This window comes from Morchella importuna (assembly GCF_003444635.1).
Source record: "Morchella importuna strain M04M26 chromosome Unknown Morimp01GS022, whole genome shotgun sequence".
Taxonomy (NCBI): Eukaryota; Fungi; Ascomycota; class Pezizomycetes; order Pezizales; family Morchellaceae; genus Morchella; species Morchella importuna.
This window is the reverse complement of record NW_025763419.1, coordinates 560,686-576,936: the sequence shown is the minus strand read 5'-3', so window position 1 is coordinate 576,936 and position 16,251 is coordinate 560,686. Positions and strand designations below refer to the sequence as shown.

Here is a 16,251-nt window from a genome sequence, read left to right as displayed (position 1 = left end):
AAGAAGTGCAGCTGCCAATATTATCCATCAAACACAACGACCTTCAATCCCCCTTGCAGTACATTCCAGTCCTTGGATGTACTCTGCTCAAATGAAAGAGAAAAAAGGGTAAAAAGGAAATAGCTCGACGCAAACTCGTAAAACTTCAACAAAGATAACATAACTTTTCTTGGCTTAGTCAGAATATGTAAGCCCCATCCGTCCATTCAATACCGATATTTTTACTCCACGGACTCCTCAGAAATCCTGTGAGCAAATAAATATGATTTAATCTTCAAATCGCTTTCTCCCCTGGTGCATCCTCCTTCCCCGTGTGAACCCTTTCGACATTCATGCAGCCGATAGACAGATTCCTTTCAATTTGCTCAGAAATCTTTTCGATTTCCGGTCCCATTTTCTGGAGCTCCTGAGTTTGCGAAATATGTTGAAATCTATCGTCCTTTATGTTGTGAACTGCTCGTGTGCTGATAATTTCCTCCTCCTTCAGCTGGTTTTCCAAGCTCCCAATATCTTCCACTGACCCATTGGAAGCATTGGAAAGGTTTTGGGTTCTTTTATAACCAACGTACCCATTCCCTTGATTTCCAATCCAGCTGTTTACATTTGTAGCACCACCAACCCATGAAAAGTCCGGGCTATCCTCGTATTTCTGAGAACCATCATCGGATTGCTGTTTCGATAAAGCTTTAAAAGGAGACCTGGAGTGCACAGAGTAGCTACTGTTATTCTGTTTGGGGGGTTGACTAGCCTCCTCCGACGCTTGGCCGCTCGAGTTCGCAAATGAGTGTTTGATGCCTGGTTCATCGATGTATTCATCGCCTTCATGGCCCCAATTACATGTAGATCCGTAGCGACAATCATTCACATGGTTGAAGGTCCATCTACATTGGATGTTCCATTTGGCCGGGCGGACACGAGCCGCGGCCGGCATTGACGGCTGAAACACAGGAGCTGTAGCATCAAGTTGATGAAAGCTTGATTTCTTATGTTCACCCAGGTTGTCTGAATAGATACCTTCAGGCCAGTTGCTGTATGGATTTGTACGCGGTAGGTTATCTTCTTCGTTTACAGCAACGGCATACTGGTAGTCCTTATCACCGGAAAACCTTGACAGATGTTGGGCACTGGGGGTCTTTCTCATACACCTTTCTGGGATGGATCTGTTGTAAAGAGTGGGTGTATGTTGTATAGGCTCCCTCGGGTTGGATCCAAAAGTTGTAACCTGTTGAGAGTATGTCCTTGGGGGAGATGTTGTAGGAAAGGTTAATGGCGGTGGTCTATCCGTATTCCAAGTGTAACTTTGTCAGATGATATAAATGAGATAATGATTTCATTATGAGGCTCAACTCAACTCACCGATTCGAATCGATTTTTCTTGTTCCAAAAAGAATACCCTCTCCAATCCTAGCGTCCCCTTGACCAAGCTTAGGCATCGGCTCTCGAGCGTCGCTCGAGCGTCTACCAAAAGGCTTAAACCTATGATTATAGTCTTGGGGTTCTTCACGGTCGAATAAGTTTAGATCGGAAATTTGACGGGCATTGTTTGGGAGCGGATGATATGATGTTGGGGTTGAAATGGACAAAGGACCATAACTAGGTGTCTTCGAGAACAAGTATCTTTGCTGTACATTCTCACTCATGATCCCGTGGGCATTGGTGCTGAATCTGTTGAGAAATCGAGGCTCCGTGATTTTCTCCAAGAGAGTGGTAGGCGTACTCATCATACTTTGAACCTGCCCTAGGGAACGTTCGGTGTAGATATTATCATCGTCTTGGTCCGGTGTCTCTTTTCGAGATTGGATCTGTGCAGCACGGATTCTGGGTTCTGGGATAAATGTCGGGACATGGCCATTCATCCCAGATGTATTGGTGTTATTGAATCGAAAGCCCATCACAGGATCTGAAACAAATACGGTGCTTCTGGTTTGTCCGGGAACATCATCTTTTGGGTGTTGGTGATAGTTTTTATGACGGGTGCTCTTAGGTTCGGTCCTATTACTCATTCAATCAGCCAAATACGAAGCGGAAAATGAAGTGTGGCTCCATCAATCGGAAGATTGATTATTGTCGGTGATGAGATGACTTACATTTTAATTTAGAGATACTGCGCTCTATCCAGCCCCTTCTGTTGATAGAGTAATTCTAGACAGGGCGATTGGTTGATGGAAGGGATAGCAGGTATGTGGTCGTTCTGTGTTTACAAAAACAGAGGATAACCTTAAGAGGTTGAACTTTGATGGATGCGTGGGGAGCTAAGACAAACCTCCGAATGATAAGGTGTGACGCGGCTTGCCGAGCCGCCAAAGGTACATTATTGTAGTACGTATCCTATTAATCCAGTACATAATAGACTCCACCAGCAAATATCCGCTGTCTTCACGCTTTTACAATCAAATGATTGCTATAATGTTTATATTTTCATATATAAATCATTGAGTTTGTATATCTCAATACGATGATTGTGGGCAGTTACATGTATGTATATACTACAGGTATCTGTCTTCCCTAATAACTACATGTTCACGTACAATAGGGCTCAAACGCAAATATATGTATAGATGTAAGTACATGTATATTATCTACATATATCTTGTACCTAGGTATAGATACGTGTGTTTTATAAACCCCAATACGTAAAAAGGACAACATTCTGTGTACTACGTATTAAAGTTTCAATCAAAATTAAAACTCTATATATACATGTATATGGCAGGGTCTCCCACTCATACATCCACCCATGGCCAGTTAGCTCCTATATCTCTTTTAATTTTTTACGTCAATAAATCTTCTATTCAAATTCTCTAGCTGAAAATTATCAAGTTACTCATTACCTCGCCGTGCTCCGACGTGGACATTCATCAAATAGGGATCCTCACTACATTATGGACGAAAATACTCTGAAAATAAATATACCGCAGATGGAAAGGACAATACGCGAGGTTACAGAAAAAATCAGACTGAAGACAAAATGGATTAATGTTCCCAAAGTGCCTGAGATCGAACCTCTAGAGGAGATGAAGGCAAAAGAGGAAGAAGTTATGGAGATAAAGAGAGAGGAGCAGGAGAGGATGGACAGAATAAAATCAGTATGGGAATTTAAAGAATATTGTGCAGACTTATTGGCCCAAAAATTGCGGGAAAGAGATGACACAAACGCAAAGCTCATAGAATCAATAGAGAAGGACCTCAAGAATCTGGAAGGGGAAGATGCCCAAGATTATATAAATCACGCTCTGGACTCTGGTGTACCAAAAGAATACATCAAAGAAAACATTTATCGGCCTATCGGATTAGGTGCAGTAACACCTGAGAGCGGAAGATCTGAAGGCCATCATACCGCATCCACAAGAAAGCTTTTCGATACTTCTAGCTCTGTTATTAAAGAGCCTGAACAGTTACCATCCTCAAAAAAAATCGAAATCGTTGTGGCTCACCATCGCGAAGCGCTCGAGTGGCTTGGTCCATTTCTCAGTCACCCGGGGGTTAAGATTTCTATCTATTCGAAAGGTGGCAAGAAACTTCCTCCAATGTTTCACGCTCATACCAAATATCTCCGTGATGACGTCGGTGTGGGGCACACCTATCTCTATCATATAGTGACCAGATATGACACCCTCCAAGATGTTACAGTATTTTGTAAGGTAAATCGTGACTTCTATCTTCTAGACTCATAATATTATATAACTAGCTAATCGTCAAGAAATCATTGTAGGGGGATGTATCCGAACGTTTCGACTATAAGCCCGAACGATTTCTGATAGAGGCTTTAAATACCAGAGACCAAGCACCAATATTCCCCCAAAGCCAAGAAGCAGAGGGAACCCATTTAGCCGATAGGAAAGACCCTGACGAGTCTGAAAAGCTCACTGACCGGCCTAACCACAGCCACAGATCATTTGATCAACTCGAGGTGAAAACGGAGGCAAAAAAACTAACTACATGTAGCCAGTTCACACGCGTTGATTATTATTACATACTCATAATGCAAATACTAGGCTACAAACCTCCGGGTTTATTGACAAAGTACATATACTTACATGTATGTTCACAAAACAAATAAATAGGCTAACGTACGTACACAAACCAGGTTCGCATTAGGAGCTCGTTTTTCTGTGACGAGCAATAAGGTTAAGCAACACCCAAAGGTAAGTCTAATGTTTTGATAATCTCTTAAATTTCAGGCCAACATTTCCTTAGTCATTGTGGGCGCGAATGCTCAATCAGCCCTCCCTCGCAGTGGGGGCGCCTGTGGAAGGTTTAGATCCAACGACCAGCACGACATGTACCTCTAAGAAGTATACCCATTCAATATCACCTTTTACTACCAATATATACTAAGCTGCATGTAGGGAATAGATTATCGCCTAAAATGATCGAACCCATGACGATGACAGACCTTCCGGACGCGGTGGATCCATCAAATATGATGCATCTCAAGATATATTCTGTTCACACACCGTCTTTGATCATTGTTTTTTCTAGTTGAAATATCTTTCTGGGTTTTTAGTACTTGAGACTAGACCTAGAGCGTGTGGGCATAAAGCACATGCATATTTATTTGTGGGGCTTGATATTACCGTCGCGCGCAAGAAGATCGAAATTGGTACATGAATTCCAAATCTGTATAAATTTCTAGATCTCGAGTCTCGAGATGTACGAATAATAAACGAAGGGAGCGATGCTGGTATAAACACCATGGCAGAAGAGCTCATATAAAATAATGAATTTAAAAAGATTGGAGTTATTGATTGCGAATCGTTTGTCAGTAATAGGATTTGAGTAAAAACATGATTTCTATCAAAGTACGATAATATAAATTTATAAAAGCACTAAAAAGTACTGGCTACATACCTTTATATTGGGAGGCCGCTAGCCAGGGTTAGGTTTTCATACGCACTGGCTCAACCCAGAGCACGTCAATTATTAGTAAATTCTTCGTCCGAAGGTGTCCGCCCTAGTTCAATTGAACATATGTACCTACATCCCACTCTCCTCACGATCGGAACCAGCCTTGACTATGTAGGTACATGTACTTACAAAGTAAGAAATCAAGTCTTCCACAAAACTCTGCTGCGGCACCCACTTAATAAAGCCACGAACCTTGGCACTAGGGCGAGAGGCTGGGCACGACGCATGACCTGAACTCGACCAGAATTAATGACATCCGATGACTCCCTGCTGCTAAGTTCAGGCACAGATTCGCAAAAAACATTCTAAGGCTGTGTATCTACGTACAAGAACGTCAAAGGTAAACCTGGATAAAGTCTTGACTCGTTGATGAAACGATACATGACTCGAGCCGCGAGACGTGGGACACCGCAAGGTCAGATTTCCATTATTATCTGCGCTAACTCGTACTCAAAAGCGTGTATGAAAACATATATACATGTTAATTAAGCGCTGTCGTTAATTAATGATCTGAACTAAAGTCGCCATTAATTCTTTTTGCTTTGTTTACTACACATGTATATCCCCATGTATACATGTATATACATTGCACTCTGCTCTAGAGGCACCTGTAGGGCAACAGATACAGCATGCATGTTATGATGGCTCATTGCCATTACCAAGACTTTTTATGCCATTCCATGTGCTTTTGTGTAGCGAAATGTATATAGACAAAGAAAAGAAGAAAAAAAGGGAGAAAGAGAAAAAATTGTCGCAAACTCTGAGTTAAACAATGCACCTGGCCCAGTAGCCCTAGTACATAGGTAACTGTCTTCAAAACATGTATTGCTATACCTGCTTTAAATGAGCTAAAATCCTATCAGTTGATATATATATTCATGGGAATCAAGTGTAGGGTTTGAATCGCACAAGTATAAAGGTATCTATTGAAATCTCAATATATGTTGTCAGGAATCGGTATCTAGGGAAATTCAGCTGGATGAAGACTTTTGTGGCGTTCATATCGTGAACCCTAGATGTATAACGACAGTAAGTGGACTTCTCAGTCTGGTAAAGCTTCCCATAACACTAATCAGGGCTGAATAAACTTTGTATACGTACATGTAGCTAAATCCAAAGGGTACCATCATCCAGACCTTCACCTTTCCCTTTTCTTTTGTGGGCTGAGTCTTTACGGCCACCATCTCAGTCTTGACCCCCACCCGTGAATCCCTCATATATAGGGTATGGAAATGGTTTAAAAGGAAGCCCATATTCCATATCTCAATCCCAAATCATTCCAAGATACTACCCGCAAAGCAATACTACCTCTATATCCTCATACAATCTCTTTCACGCCCATCATGCTCAACTTCAACCTCCTCCAAGTGGCAGCGATTTTCACATTCTCCCTCAGTGCAGCAGCACTTTCAGAGCCAAAATGTGGGGTTAATGGATATGTATCTCCTTGGGGCTACAATTCCGGAAATGGTCCTATTGCATGGTCGAGCTTTACAAAAATCCCGGAGATTGGAAACGCCGTTGAGAAATGTAACATAGCTCGGACTTCAACTCACCAATCACCAGTGGTCATCCGTCCGAGTGTCATGGATAAAACCGATAAAGAGACAAAGCTTGACTGGAAACTCGGTCATGAGGGCCGTGAACTCGAGTTCGAGTTCAACGGACATACAGTTGAGGCGATGCTAGAGAATAAGACCATTCCTCTTACATCAACACTCAATGGGGACCCATGGAAATTCGAACAGGTATGTGTTGGTTAAATTAAACATGCGCATGCAAGATTTCTATGCGCATAGGAGAATAAATTGAATTAACCTCACTTGCATAATCTAGTTCCACTTCCACACTCCTTCTGAACATACACATGGTGCTGGGGATGAAGACAAACCGGTTCGATTCCCTCTAGAGGTTCATTTCGTCCACTCTTCAGGGAGTAGAAATGCAGTCCTCGGAATCTGGTTTAAACTCGATGACTCCACGCTCAACCCTTTTCTTGAAGAAGTCACCAAGAATATCGGAGATCTCAAGAATTGTGGTGACACGACAAAGGAACTCCTAGTCCTATCAGAGAAAACGTATGTGAACCTGAACTAGCTAGCTAGTACGTTGAACTAGACCAATCTAACAATCGATCCATACAGGTTCGGTGGAGTGAAAGAATTTGTTGAAGCCCATGCCACTGTTGGCAATAGTAACATCACCACATACGAGGGCTCACTTACCACACCACCGTGTTCAGAGGGTGTCAATTGGTTTGTCGTGCAGCAACCTATGGCCATCTCTACTACCCAGCTTAAGAAGTTTCAAGCTGTCCTCGGCCACAACTCTCGTTGCACAAAGAGTGAGTGGAGGAAGGCAGGTTGGTCGATCGATGTCGACAGTCGCTCGAACGACTGTAAGGCATGATTTAGGAGGAAAGTTGTTTAGCTATTTCTTTATTTGGAGCTAGGTTGCATACACACATTATGTGCCGGGATAATGTATCATTTCAGTATTGTCGTCGAAGGGGATTTCTCGACGGGCGTCATTCATTTCTTGTTTCTTTTGCTTATGTACTTGCTTGTACGCGTTGGGGGGAGTTCTGTTTTTTCTTTTCTGTATCTACACGATTTTCCATATGTATACATGTATTTTATTTAGCAAATTGCAAAACTTTGCGTTTACCAATATTCTCAAAAACAATGTCAATGATCACGTACATACTGCATCTGGTTTAGCGACCCTATCACGCCCTCGATCCCTCTCTGCTCAACAGCATCTTGCTTGATCCTGCAGTATCGACCATGAGGCTAGGCGCAGAAAAAATCAATTGAACCTGCAAGATGCTCCTCCAGTACTGCAGTCTGGATCTTAGTCGCATACAACCGGACCAGTATTGGACGAAACCTCGCCCACGAGGTGTCATTCCTGTACGTACGTACATGTCTCTACACGCTTCACCGCAGAAAAATGCACCCAGCAATTAAAGTTGGCTCGATATCCCACAACCGTATGTAAAAACCCCCATATAAAAACCCAATAGGGCGGCTTGCGCTTAGCTTGGCCGGGGGCTGAACCGCAGCAACGCCACAAAACCACCACCAGCCAACCATGATCGACGCCCTATATTCTTTTTTCAGGGCAACCTTATATTTTCGCGAGATCGGCTGGATAGAGTGTTGACAGCAGGTTAGGTACATTAGGGCAATACATTGAAGCGATGCCATTGATATGACATAGAAGGACTTGATTCGCTTGGTCGACTGAGCCCCACTGACAGAGTATCGCGTGGTTGACGTGAGCTTAGAGTTAACGTTTGACAGATAAGAGCTGAGCTGCACTGCACTGCACTGCACTGCACTAGTCGCTTGTCTAGCCAATTAGGTCGTGTCGGAGGCGTCTGCGAGATCTAGGATCAGGCTAGTTGGAGTTTCAGCTCTTGGTACTTGCAAGTGCTAGTTAAGGCGACCAGCGACTCTAGTACGTTGGTGGAGATATGTTTCTGTGTCTAAGGAGTCAGATGGGTGTAGATTATATTGCCTTATGTAGATATACTTCATCATGATGCACTTGCGATTAATTGCGGCTCTGTAGCTTCAGCCCTGTTTAGAGTATGCGGTTCGATTTAGTGAAAAGAAATCCGAGAAAAGAAAAAGAAATATCAGATTTGGAGCACTGTTTTACATAAGAATTGTGACAAAGGAAATATTTGCTGCATGGTCTATCACTCGTTCCGTTCCAACCCTCCCTCCCTTCTTTTCCTCCTCCTCTTCCTCCTGGCCGGTTGGATATCGTCATTCATGATCTACAAAGAAAAAATATGTGTTTCCATGATGTCTGATGCCCCATAGTCATTCACCCAATGCACCGCCTCCTCCATCTCTCTTCATCCATCCACCAAATTATCCACTTATGACGACATCGGAACGATCAGCAGCCTACGAATTGAGGCTGCACACCGGACTCGTAGACTCACGCAAACGGTAAAAGAAGCTGGAACTCGATTTCGGAACTGCTCAGAGGGTCGCTCAGAGGTCTAGTCTGTCACTATCGTCTTTATCTCGAAGAGTGAGGAGTAATATTCGTGAGGTAAAGAGGATAGTTTGAATCTCTAGTGACTGATTCTGGTGAGGAGGCCTTGAGCACACGAAGTAGAGCCTTATGTACTTATGCGACCAATTCAACCCACCCAACCCAGCGTGGGTGGGATCATGGGTTGTCTCACTTAAGCTTTCGGCGATAGAGTAGAGTAGCTAGGCTTACTCGGGGTTCTGCGCATCGGACCAAACAGCGGTGTCGGCCTCGAAAAGACAATCGCTATGTTAAGATAAGAAATACTCTGTTCCGGATGCTAATTCGTGTTTGTGTTCCATTTCCACTCGGTCCCCGGGGTGCACGTGCAGGGGGTGCCAAGGACCGAGTGATAGGTTGTGAAGTCTTTTTTCGGGGGGGAATTTGGGGCTTTGGGGTCTTGGTCGGAGATGCGTATTGGTCGGAGATGTGCATTGGAATTGGTATAGATAAGTACCCGACGACCATGATTAATTGAATGATTGTGCCTCCCCTGGAGTCAGTGTTGGCTACTCCATATATCGGGTATTTGTACTCCACGGCGTTCGATCCTAGCTAGGAGTGAATATCTTTGCTTTAATTCCTGCCATGGTAGGTCTCGTGGCTTGCTGAGATATTGACTTGTTGTTTGACGGGGGACCGGAGGAGGGGGTTGGGAATGGTGAACGTGCGTTGCCGGCTCCCTGGTATTCCAGCAGAACCAGAAACATCTTCGTGGCCAGAGGACACACGAAAAGTCATGTAGCTACATTGAGTGATAGAGAACAACATGGCAGATCCAGGACATCAGTATTTATAGCGAGGGAATAGGCGAATCACTTGAACAGAACCATCATCACCCTCCTCTCGCTGCAGAATCATCCCTCATTTTGATCCACTCTTAATTGAAGAACTCGGGCCGCAGTATGCAAAGATCTCGTGCTCGTGCTACTCTTGAGTGCGTTGGTTATAAATTATAAACGTCGAGTACGCCTGGTATGATTGAGGTTTGATTGGCGCAGCTGTCATACAATTTTAGGGCTCACCATGCAGTATAAGTTGTCTAAATGTGGGCTTGGCACGGTAATCTAATCTGGTGCAATAAGCCAGCTGCAGTCGAAATCGTTTCGATCCGAGTGATCGGTCATGAGTATACCAATCATATGCAGTCACTCGGTAGAATACCCACTTTTGACGCGGAACGAACATCGACTAATCAATTGAGAACCACACACAGCAGCCATCAATTCCCATTCTCTACAAATAACACTATATCTAACCGCACCAACCCCTCAGACTTCCCCTCGCAATCTTTATTTCGCCGGCGCCCCCGCCGCAATCGCCGCCTCCCGCCTCTCTTTGTTGACCTTCACCGCCGGCCTCTCCATCAACCTACTATGCCACGCCGCCGCATAGGGAAGCTCCTCGCGCCACCCATCCACCGCCGTGCCCTCGAAATACGTTTCCGTGTACAAGTTCCACGGCACAAAGCTCAGGTCCGCATACGAGCACTTCCCGCCCACCAACCACTCCTTGTTGCCCCTCCGCAGCTCGAGATCAATCACGCCAAGCACGCGGCGGATCTCCTTTGTGTAGCGCTCGATCGCGCTGGGGATTTTGTCGCCCGGGTGGTACCGGCTGAACCAGACCGCTTGCCCCCAGTATGGCCCTTGGCCTAATACATACCGCATATCCGTTAGCACCGCAACTTGGGAACGGGGGGGAATGAGAGGGGGGGAGGGAGAGGGGACAACATACCGCTCATTTGAAACATCAACCACTGCAGTGCCTGCCCCGTCAACTCGTCGTCCATCTCTTTAGAGAATGAGATCTTGTGCTCCGTGTCGTACTTGGACACGATGTACAGGATGATGGCGCCCGATTCCCAGATGGTGTAGTCGTTGTTTGAGTGGTCGACGAGCGCGGGCATGCGGCCGTTGGGGCAGAGGTCGATGTACGGCGAGGCCTTTTGCGAGCCGTCCATTTCGACGAAGACGGTGTTGTAGGGGAGGGAGAGCTCATCGAGGATGATGGCCACTTTATAGGGGTTGGGACCCGAGCGGTGGGAGTAGAGGGTTAGGCTGGGGGTGGTCATTGTGGGTGGTGGAAGTGCTGGTGCTAGGCTGATGGGTGGATGGGAATTGGGGCGATATTGGCCGGCTGTGATGGAGGAATTGAGATGATGCTGAATGATTGAATTAGAGAATTGATGGATAGGTGAGTGGGTGCCGGTTTATATATCCTAATATATCCACCCCCTGCATGCGTCACCACTCCACATCCCGCAGCAACCCCGCCGCGAAATGTTCATCCGACGGAGATCATGCTTTGAAATCAACATTTTTGCAACTGGGTTAGGTGTTGACAAAAGAAAAAAAAGAAAAAAAGGCTTGGTTGGGATACGATACGAGACGATGCCAATGATTATGTTACCGGGGTGTTGGTAGGCAGTCTACAGGGATCAGTCTAGAGTTCACCAACTAGGAAGCTGACTGGGGATGGGGATGGTGCTGGCTCATGTGATAATTATTACATGTAGTAATGATTTTTGGAGCTGGATTAGATACGGAGTTCGGCGGCGGTCAGTGCTTGCTGGTTTGGATTCGGGTCTGGGGTTGGGGTGGTGTCTGCCTGTTTTAGGTGACTGACTCATTGTCTTTTTGGGAAAGGGAAGTCTTTCTACTGTAGAAGGAAATACGGTGTATGTACAGGACCAAAACACTACCGTATGAAACAAGACACCATAGCTAGCTACATGTACCCCCGAGTCACCAGCCATCACTCACGCTGTGGGACAGGTTGGCGGAATAGGCGTGGTTGTAACCGGTGTTATGCAGTTTTGAGATCCTACATCATCACTCTCATCCGGGGCACGTATCTCCGGGGGATTTGATTGTTCTTCACTAAACACTATCAAAATATATTGCATTCCTCCCCCTTCCCCAGGTATTTGTGTTTGTGCCGCCGACTGGGGGCGAGGGTTAGGGGTGGAAGGGACGCACAAAGGGATTGTGTAATCACCACTGCCGACGTTAGACTTGGACAATCGATCAGTCGGTCAATTCCCCCAACTACACACAGCTACACACAACTACACACAACAGGAAACACTCCGGAACTGCACGACGTTAACCCCCACCACGGACAGACCGACGGGCAAGAGAGAGAGTGTGTGAGAGTGAGTGAGTGCGAGTGAGTGCGTGCGAGTGAAAGGGAGAGACGGCCAGCACGCAGTCTACAGAGAGCTCGATTTACGGACGGGAAGGAGGAGTGAGAGAAATCAACTCCAGAGACAGAGCGAGAAAGAAAGAAAGCATACCCGCCAGCAGGCAGAAGCAGCAGGAGGAGAGAACTGATCAAGAACCTCAAAGAAACACCCCCCCTCCCACCACATCCAAACCATGGCCTCCCCCTCCCCCACGCCCCCCTCCCTCTCCCCCACCCCGCACCCACACGCCCCGCAAAGCAAACGCGACAAGCGCCGCCACGCGCTCAGCGAGAAGCTTACCACGCTCACCACCTCCTTCCACAACCCGGCGAACCCGCGGGCGCGCGACGCCCACTACCGCGCCCAGCTCGCCGCCCTCACCGCCGACATCCAGCTCATCACGCGATGCGACGCCTCGGGCCGCGACATGCGCCCGCTCGACGACAGCAGCGACGCCATACATCGGGAGGTCGAGGACGCGCTGGCGGGCATGGGCTTTGCGGACCAGGGTGTCGTGAGTGGGGCGGGCAGGTGGTATGGCGACTTTTTGGAGAAGGTGAATCAGGGCATGGAGGAGAGGGATGCGCAGTTGACGCTGCTGTATGTATGTTGAACCCTCCTGACTCCCGGGTGTGAGCGGTGTGCGGTGAGGTGCGGAAAAGGTGAAGACTAACAGACCCACCCGGTGCGGGTGCTGCTGCAGAACCAATACAACCACAAATCCCTCTCCCTCGTCGCGCACCACACCCGCAGCATCATCCACGCGCGCGAAGAACACAAGTCCCTCAGCGCCACCATCCAGCAACGCCTCATGGCCCGCCTCAAAACACAGCTCAAGAAGCTCGCGGCCGAGAAGGAGTCCAACAGCAGCACGACCCTCTCCTCGCTCTCGTCCCTCTCCACATCCGCCTACACAGACCTCACCGAGACCAACGCGCTGCTCCTGCACCCCTCGCAGTTTGGCCTCGCACCATCAATCATCGGCTCGCCGCGCCGCAGCACACAGGCAAACCACCACCACCACCACCACCAGCCCTCGCAGCAGCAGCACACGCCCGACGACGCGCCGCCGCGGAAGCCACGCCGCCGTGCGGGCGAGGTGGAGGAGCTCCTGTCGTTCGGGGTGGGGATTAACTTTGACCCGCCGAGCACGGCGTCGAAGCGGAAGCGCACGACGCGCACGCTGCCGCCGGCGGACGACCTGCCGATGTTGGCGGCGATGTCGCCGCCGCCGCCGATGGCGGAGAGCTTGGAGCTTTCTGTGTCTGCGTCGGTGGGAGCAGGAGCAGGAGCAGGAGCAGGAGCAGGAGCAGGAGCGGCGGCGGCGGCAGCGGCGGCGAGTACGGATAATCGTAGGAGGAGGGAGGATCTGATGCGGCAGGTGTATACGCCCGTGTACAGCTTTGACAAGCTGTTTACGGAGAAGGAGCTGCAGCTTGCCGGAAACCAGGCGTCGCTCGCGACGGTGCGGTACTTTACGGAGCGGCAGCACACGAGCTATGGGGATGCCGAGGACAGCGATGAGGGTGGTGGTGGGAGTGCGGCCGCGGGAGCGACGGGAGGGGTGGAGGGCGATGAGGAAGATGGAGGGGCGGCGGGAGGGTATCAGGGCGTTGCGACGAGGAGTCGGGAGATGGAGAGTTTGGTGCTGGGCGGGGTCCCGGGGATTGGAATGACGTATGTTAATAAGGCGGGGATTGCGCCGCCGCCGCCGGGGCTGAGGAGTGAGGATGCGGAGATGGATTTGGCGGCGATGCGGAGGGGGGTGGAGGAGTGGGGAGGGTGGGAGGGGGGGGAGAAGAGGAGTGCGGGGGTGGCGGGCATGGCGGGGGGCGATGGGGGGAAGAAGGCAAGGAGGGGGTAGGTGCTGTGAGGGGGGGGGGGTAATGTGGACGGTGGAGTGGGCGGGGGTTGGTTTTTGTGGTTGTGTAGTTTCTTGTGCTTTCTTTCTTTCGTTCTTTCTTCCTTTCTTTTTCTCTGTCTTTTATGTAGTTTCTGCGGTTTGCATAGTTTCTGTAATTTCCTTTTCTTCTTTGCTTTTTTCTTTCCTTCTTTCCTTCTTTCTCTCTATAGCCCTCTCTCTCTCTCTCTCTCTCTCTCTCTCTCTCTCTCTCTCTCTCTCCATACCATCATCATCTCTCCGGCTTCCTCCACCTCCACTGCATTATAGGACCCTGGACTCTACTTTCTTGCTCCTCTTCTTCTTTTTCTGCATTTCGTTCTTCTCGTTCTTCTTCTTGTGATTTGTAGGTCTATAGCTACTTTTAGAAAATACAACTTTTTCATTCTCTCTTGCCAATCAAACACTCACCCTACACGTAGGGTGCAGAAGCTACATGAAGTCACGGGCTATCACTCGCTCCAGGCTCTGAACCGCTGACATGGAGGTAGGTGGAACGAGTGATGGCCTGTGATTGGCTCATTTATGGAGTTGTGGGTCATGGGGTGTCACTCGGTTTTGGTTGTAGTGGGTGGGTTTCTTTTTTTGTTTAATTCATTAATTGCATAGTGGGCGAGAGGGGTGGTTGCTGCCGTGTGGGTTTGGGTAATGTACAACCCCGTCTGTGTGCGAAGAGGTGTGTAGCCAGGCATGTATCATAGCTAACGAACAGAACATGAAGCTCAGAGGGGTCCACGGCGTGGAGGAGGAACCTGCGCCACTGGGGGGATAACGGGTAGATTTGGATTTTTGCAGGTGTTGTTGCTGTCGGCTCTATGTCGTGCTTGGTGTGTCCTCCCACCCACACGCACGAGGGAGGCGGGTTCGTGTTGGCGTCTATGTACTGGGGGGGGGGGGGGCGGCGTATCGGTGAGTCGGTAAATTTCTCTTCCCATGTAGATATCCTCAAGTATCTATTCCGCGGGTTGATAGTCTTTTTTCCTCTTTTTTCTAATTTTTTAGTTAAGTTTTTTGTTAGTATTCATAAGATATTTATATTCGGGGATAGATATCTTTTGTATAGTGGACACATGTAGTTTCAGCATCTTGATATGGCCCACGTTGGTTGATACTCCCCCCGCCATGGTGCGGCTGGGTTATGTACTGTGTGCTCGTTGTCCCTCCTCATCTGACTATCTCCCACCCCATCGATTAGATAACCACCTAGATTCTTACAGCCACGTACCCCCCCTCTCCATACCCCAGTTCACACTCGTTACCCGCCCCTCCTCCCCTCCCACCCCCAGCCCTAACGTCGGCCAAAACGCAATCTTGGCAATTCCCACCCCCTTTCTTTATAAACCGCTGTTCCCCCGCTCCCCTTCTTCTCTCCCCATACTTACCTGACGACGGGGACTGGTGCACATGTATATCAGTTCCCCTGGGCTCCCTTCCTCATTGCACATCGAGGTCTGTGGAGTCCAGCCAGAGGCCTTAGGGCCTCCTGGGTTGTTTAATTTTTGATTTTTTGCAATGGGTTCTCTTCTGCGCTCTTGTTTTCGTTGCTGTCTGGGCGTGGCCGAGATGGTGAGGAAAGTGGTTGTGTGGGGAGGGATTCCTTTTTTTCTTTTTTTTTTCTTTTTTGTGGGGTGGGAGCTTTGGCTTTGGGCGGGTTTTGCTTTGTGGGTTGGTTGGTTGGCTTTCTGGGGGTTCTTTTTTTCTTCTTTTTTTTTTTTTTTTTGCTCGGGCTCTGGCCTGGGTTTTTGGTTTCTGGGGGCTTTTTTTTTCGGTTTTCATCATTTGATGAAAACCAAGTTTTTTTTTGACCTGAGCCTTTTGGTTTGGGGGGTTTTTTTTTAAGAAAAAAAAAGAGAGAGATTGGATGGGTTCCGGGGGATTTTTTTTGTTTTTGTTTTCCTCTCTGTCTGGGTGTGGCCGCGGCAGCGAAGAAAATAAAGCAAAATGAGATTTTTTTTTGGGAGAGGCTTTCGTCCGATCTTTTTCTTGAGCAGAGGAAATTGGTTCCTTTTGCCCGTATCCTCTCCGGCTCTTTTGGTTTTCATTGATGGGAACCGTTTTTTTTTTTTTTTTTTTTTTTTTTTTGCCTGAGCATTTTTTGCAAAGTCTCAGGTTTAAAAATCAGTTCCTTAGGCTTTTTTTTGTCCTCCTCCTCTGTGCCTAAGGTTCAGAGACTTTGTTTCCTTGGAGGGTGTTTTTGTTTTGT

The 16,251-nt window shown here is 47.7% G+C and overlaps 5 protein-coding genes across 5 annotated transcripts; 3 read left to right on the top strand and 2 right to left on the bottom strand.

The window, feature by feature from the left end:
* Positions 1 to 274: 274 nt before the first annotated feature.
* Positions 275 to 1,856, bottom strand: LAJ45_07174 (uncharacterized protein; the record flags this gene model as incomplete). The annotated part of the gene is made up of 2 exons (XM_046116733.1): positions 275 to 1,277; positions 1,357 to 1,856. 2 exons carry the CDS (start codon positions 1,854 to 1,856, stop codon positions 275 to 277), a joined length of 1,503 nt encoding a protein of 500 aa, XP_045970135.1.
* A 1,026-nt stretch (positions 1,857 to 2,882) lies between these two features.
* On the top strand, positions 2,883 to 3,674 carry LAJ45_07173 (uncharacterized protein; the record flags this gene model as incomplete). Its single annotated transcript, XM_046116732.1, has 1 exon — positions 2,883 to 3,674. One exon carries the CDS (start codon positions 2,883 to 2,885, stop codon positions 3,672 to 3,674), a length of 792 nt encoding a protein of 263 aa, XP_045970134.1.
* A 2,577-nt stretch (positions 3,675 to 6,251) lies between these two features.
* Positions 6,252 to 7,317, top strand: LAJ45_07172 (uncharacterized protein; the record flags this gene model as incomplete). The annotated part of the gene is made up of 3 exons (XM_046116731.1): positions 6,252 to 6,656; positions 6,745 to 6,986; positions 7,053 to 7,317. The coding sequence occupies 3 exons, from the start codon at positions 6,252 to 6,254 to the stop codon at positions 7,315 to 7,317; spliced, it is 912 nt and encodes a 303-aa protein (XP_045970133.1).
* Positions 7,318 to 10,253: 2,936 nt separating this feature from the next.
* LAJ45_07171 (uncharacterized protein) lies at positions 10,254 to 11,035 on the bottom strand (the record flags this gene model as incomplete). Its single annotated transcript, XM_046116730.1, has 2 exons — positions 10,254 to 10,615; positions 10,699 to 11,035. The coding sequence occupies 2 exons, from the start codon at positions 11,033 to 11,035 to the stop codon at positions 10,254 to 10,256; spliced, it is 699 nt and encodes a 232-aa protein (XP_045970132.1).
* Positions 11,036 to 12,341: 1,306 nt separating this feature from the next.
* On the top strand, positions 12,342 to 14,012 carry LAJ45_07170 (uncharacterized protein; the record flags this gene model as incomplete). Its single annotated transcript, XM_046116729.1, has 2 exons — positions 12,342 to 12,752; positions 12,852 to 14,012. 2 exons carry the CDS (start codon positions 12,342 to 12,344, stop codon positions 14,010 to 14,012), a joined length of 1,572 nt encoding a protein of 523 aa, XP_045970131.1.
* Positions 14,013 to 16,251: the final 2,239 nt, after the last annotated feature.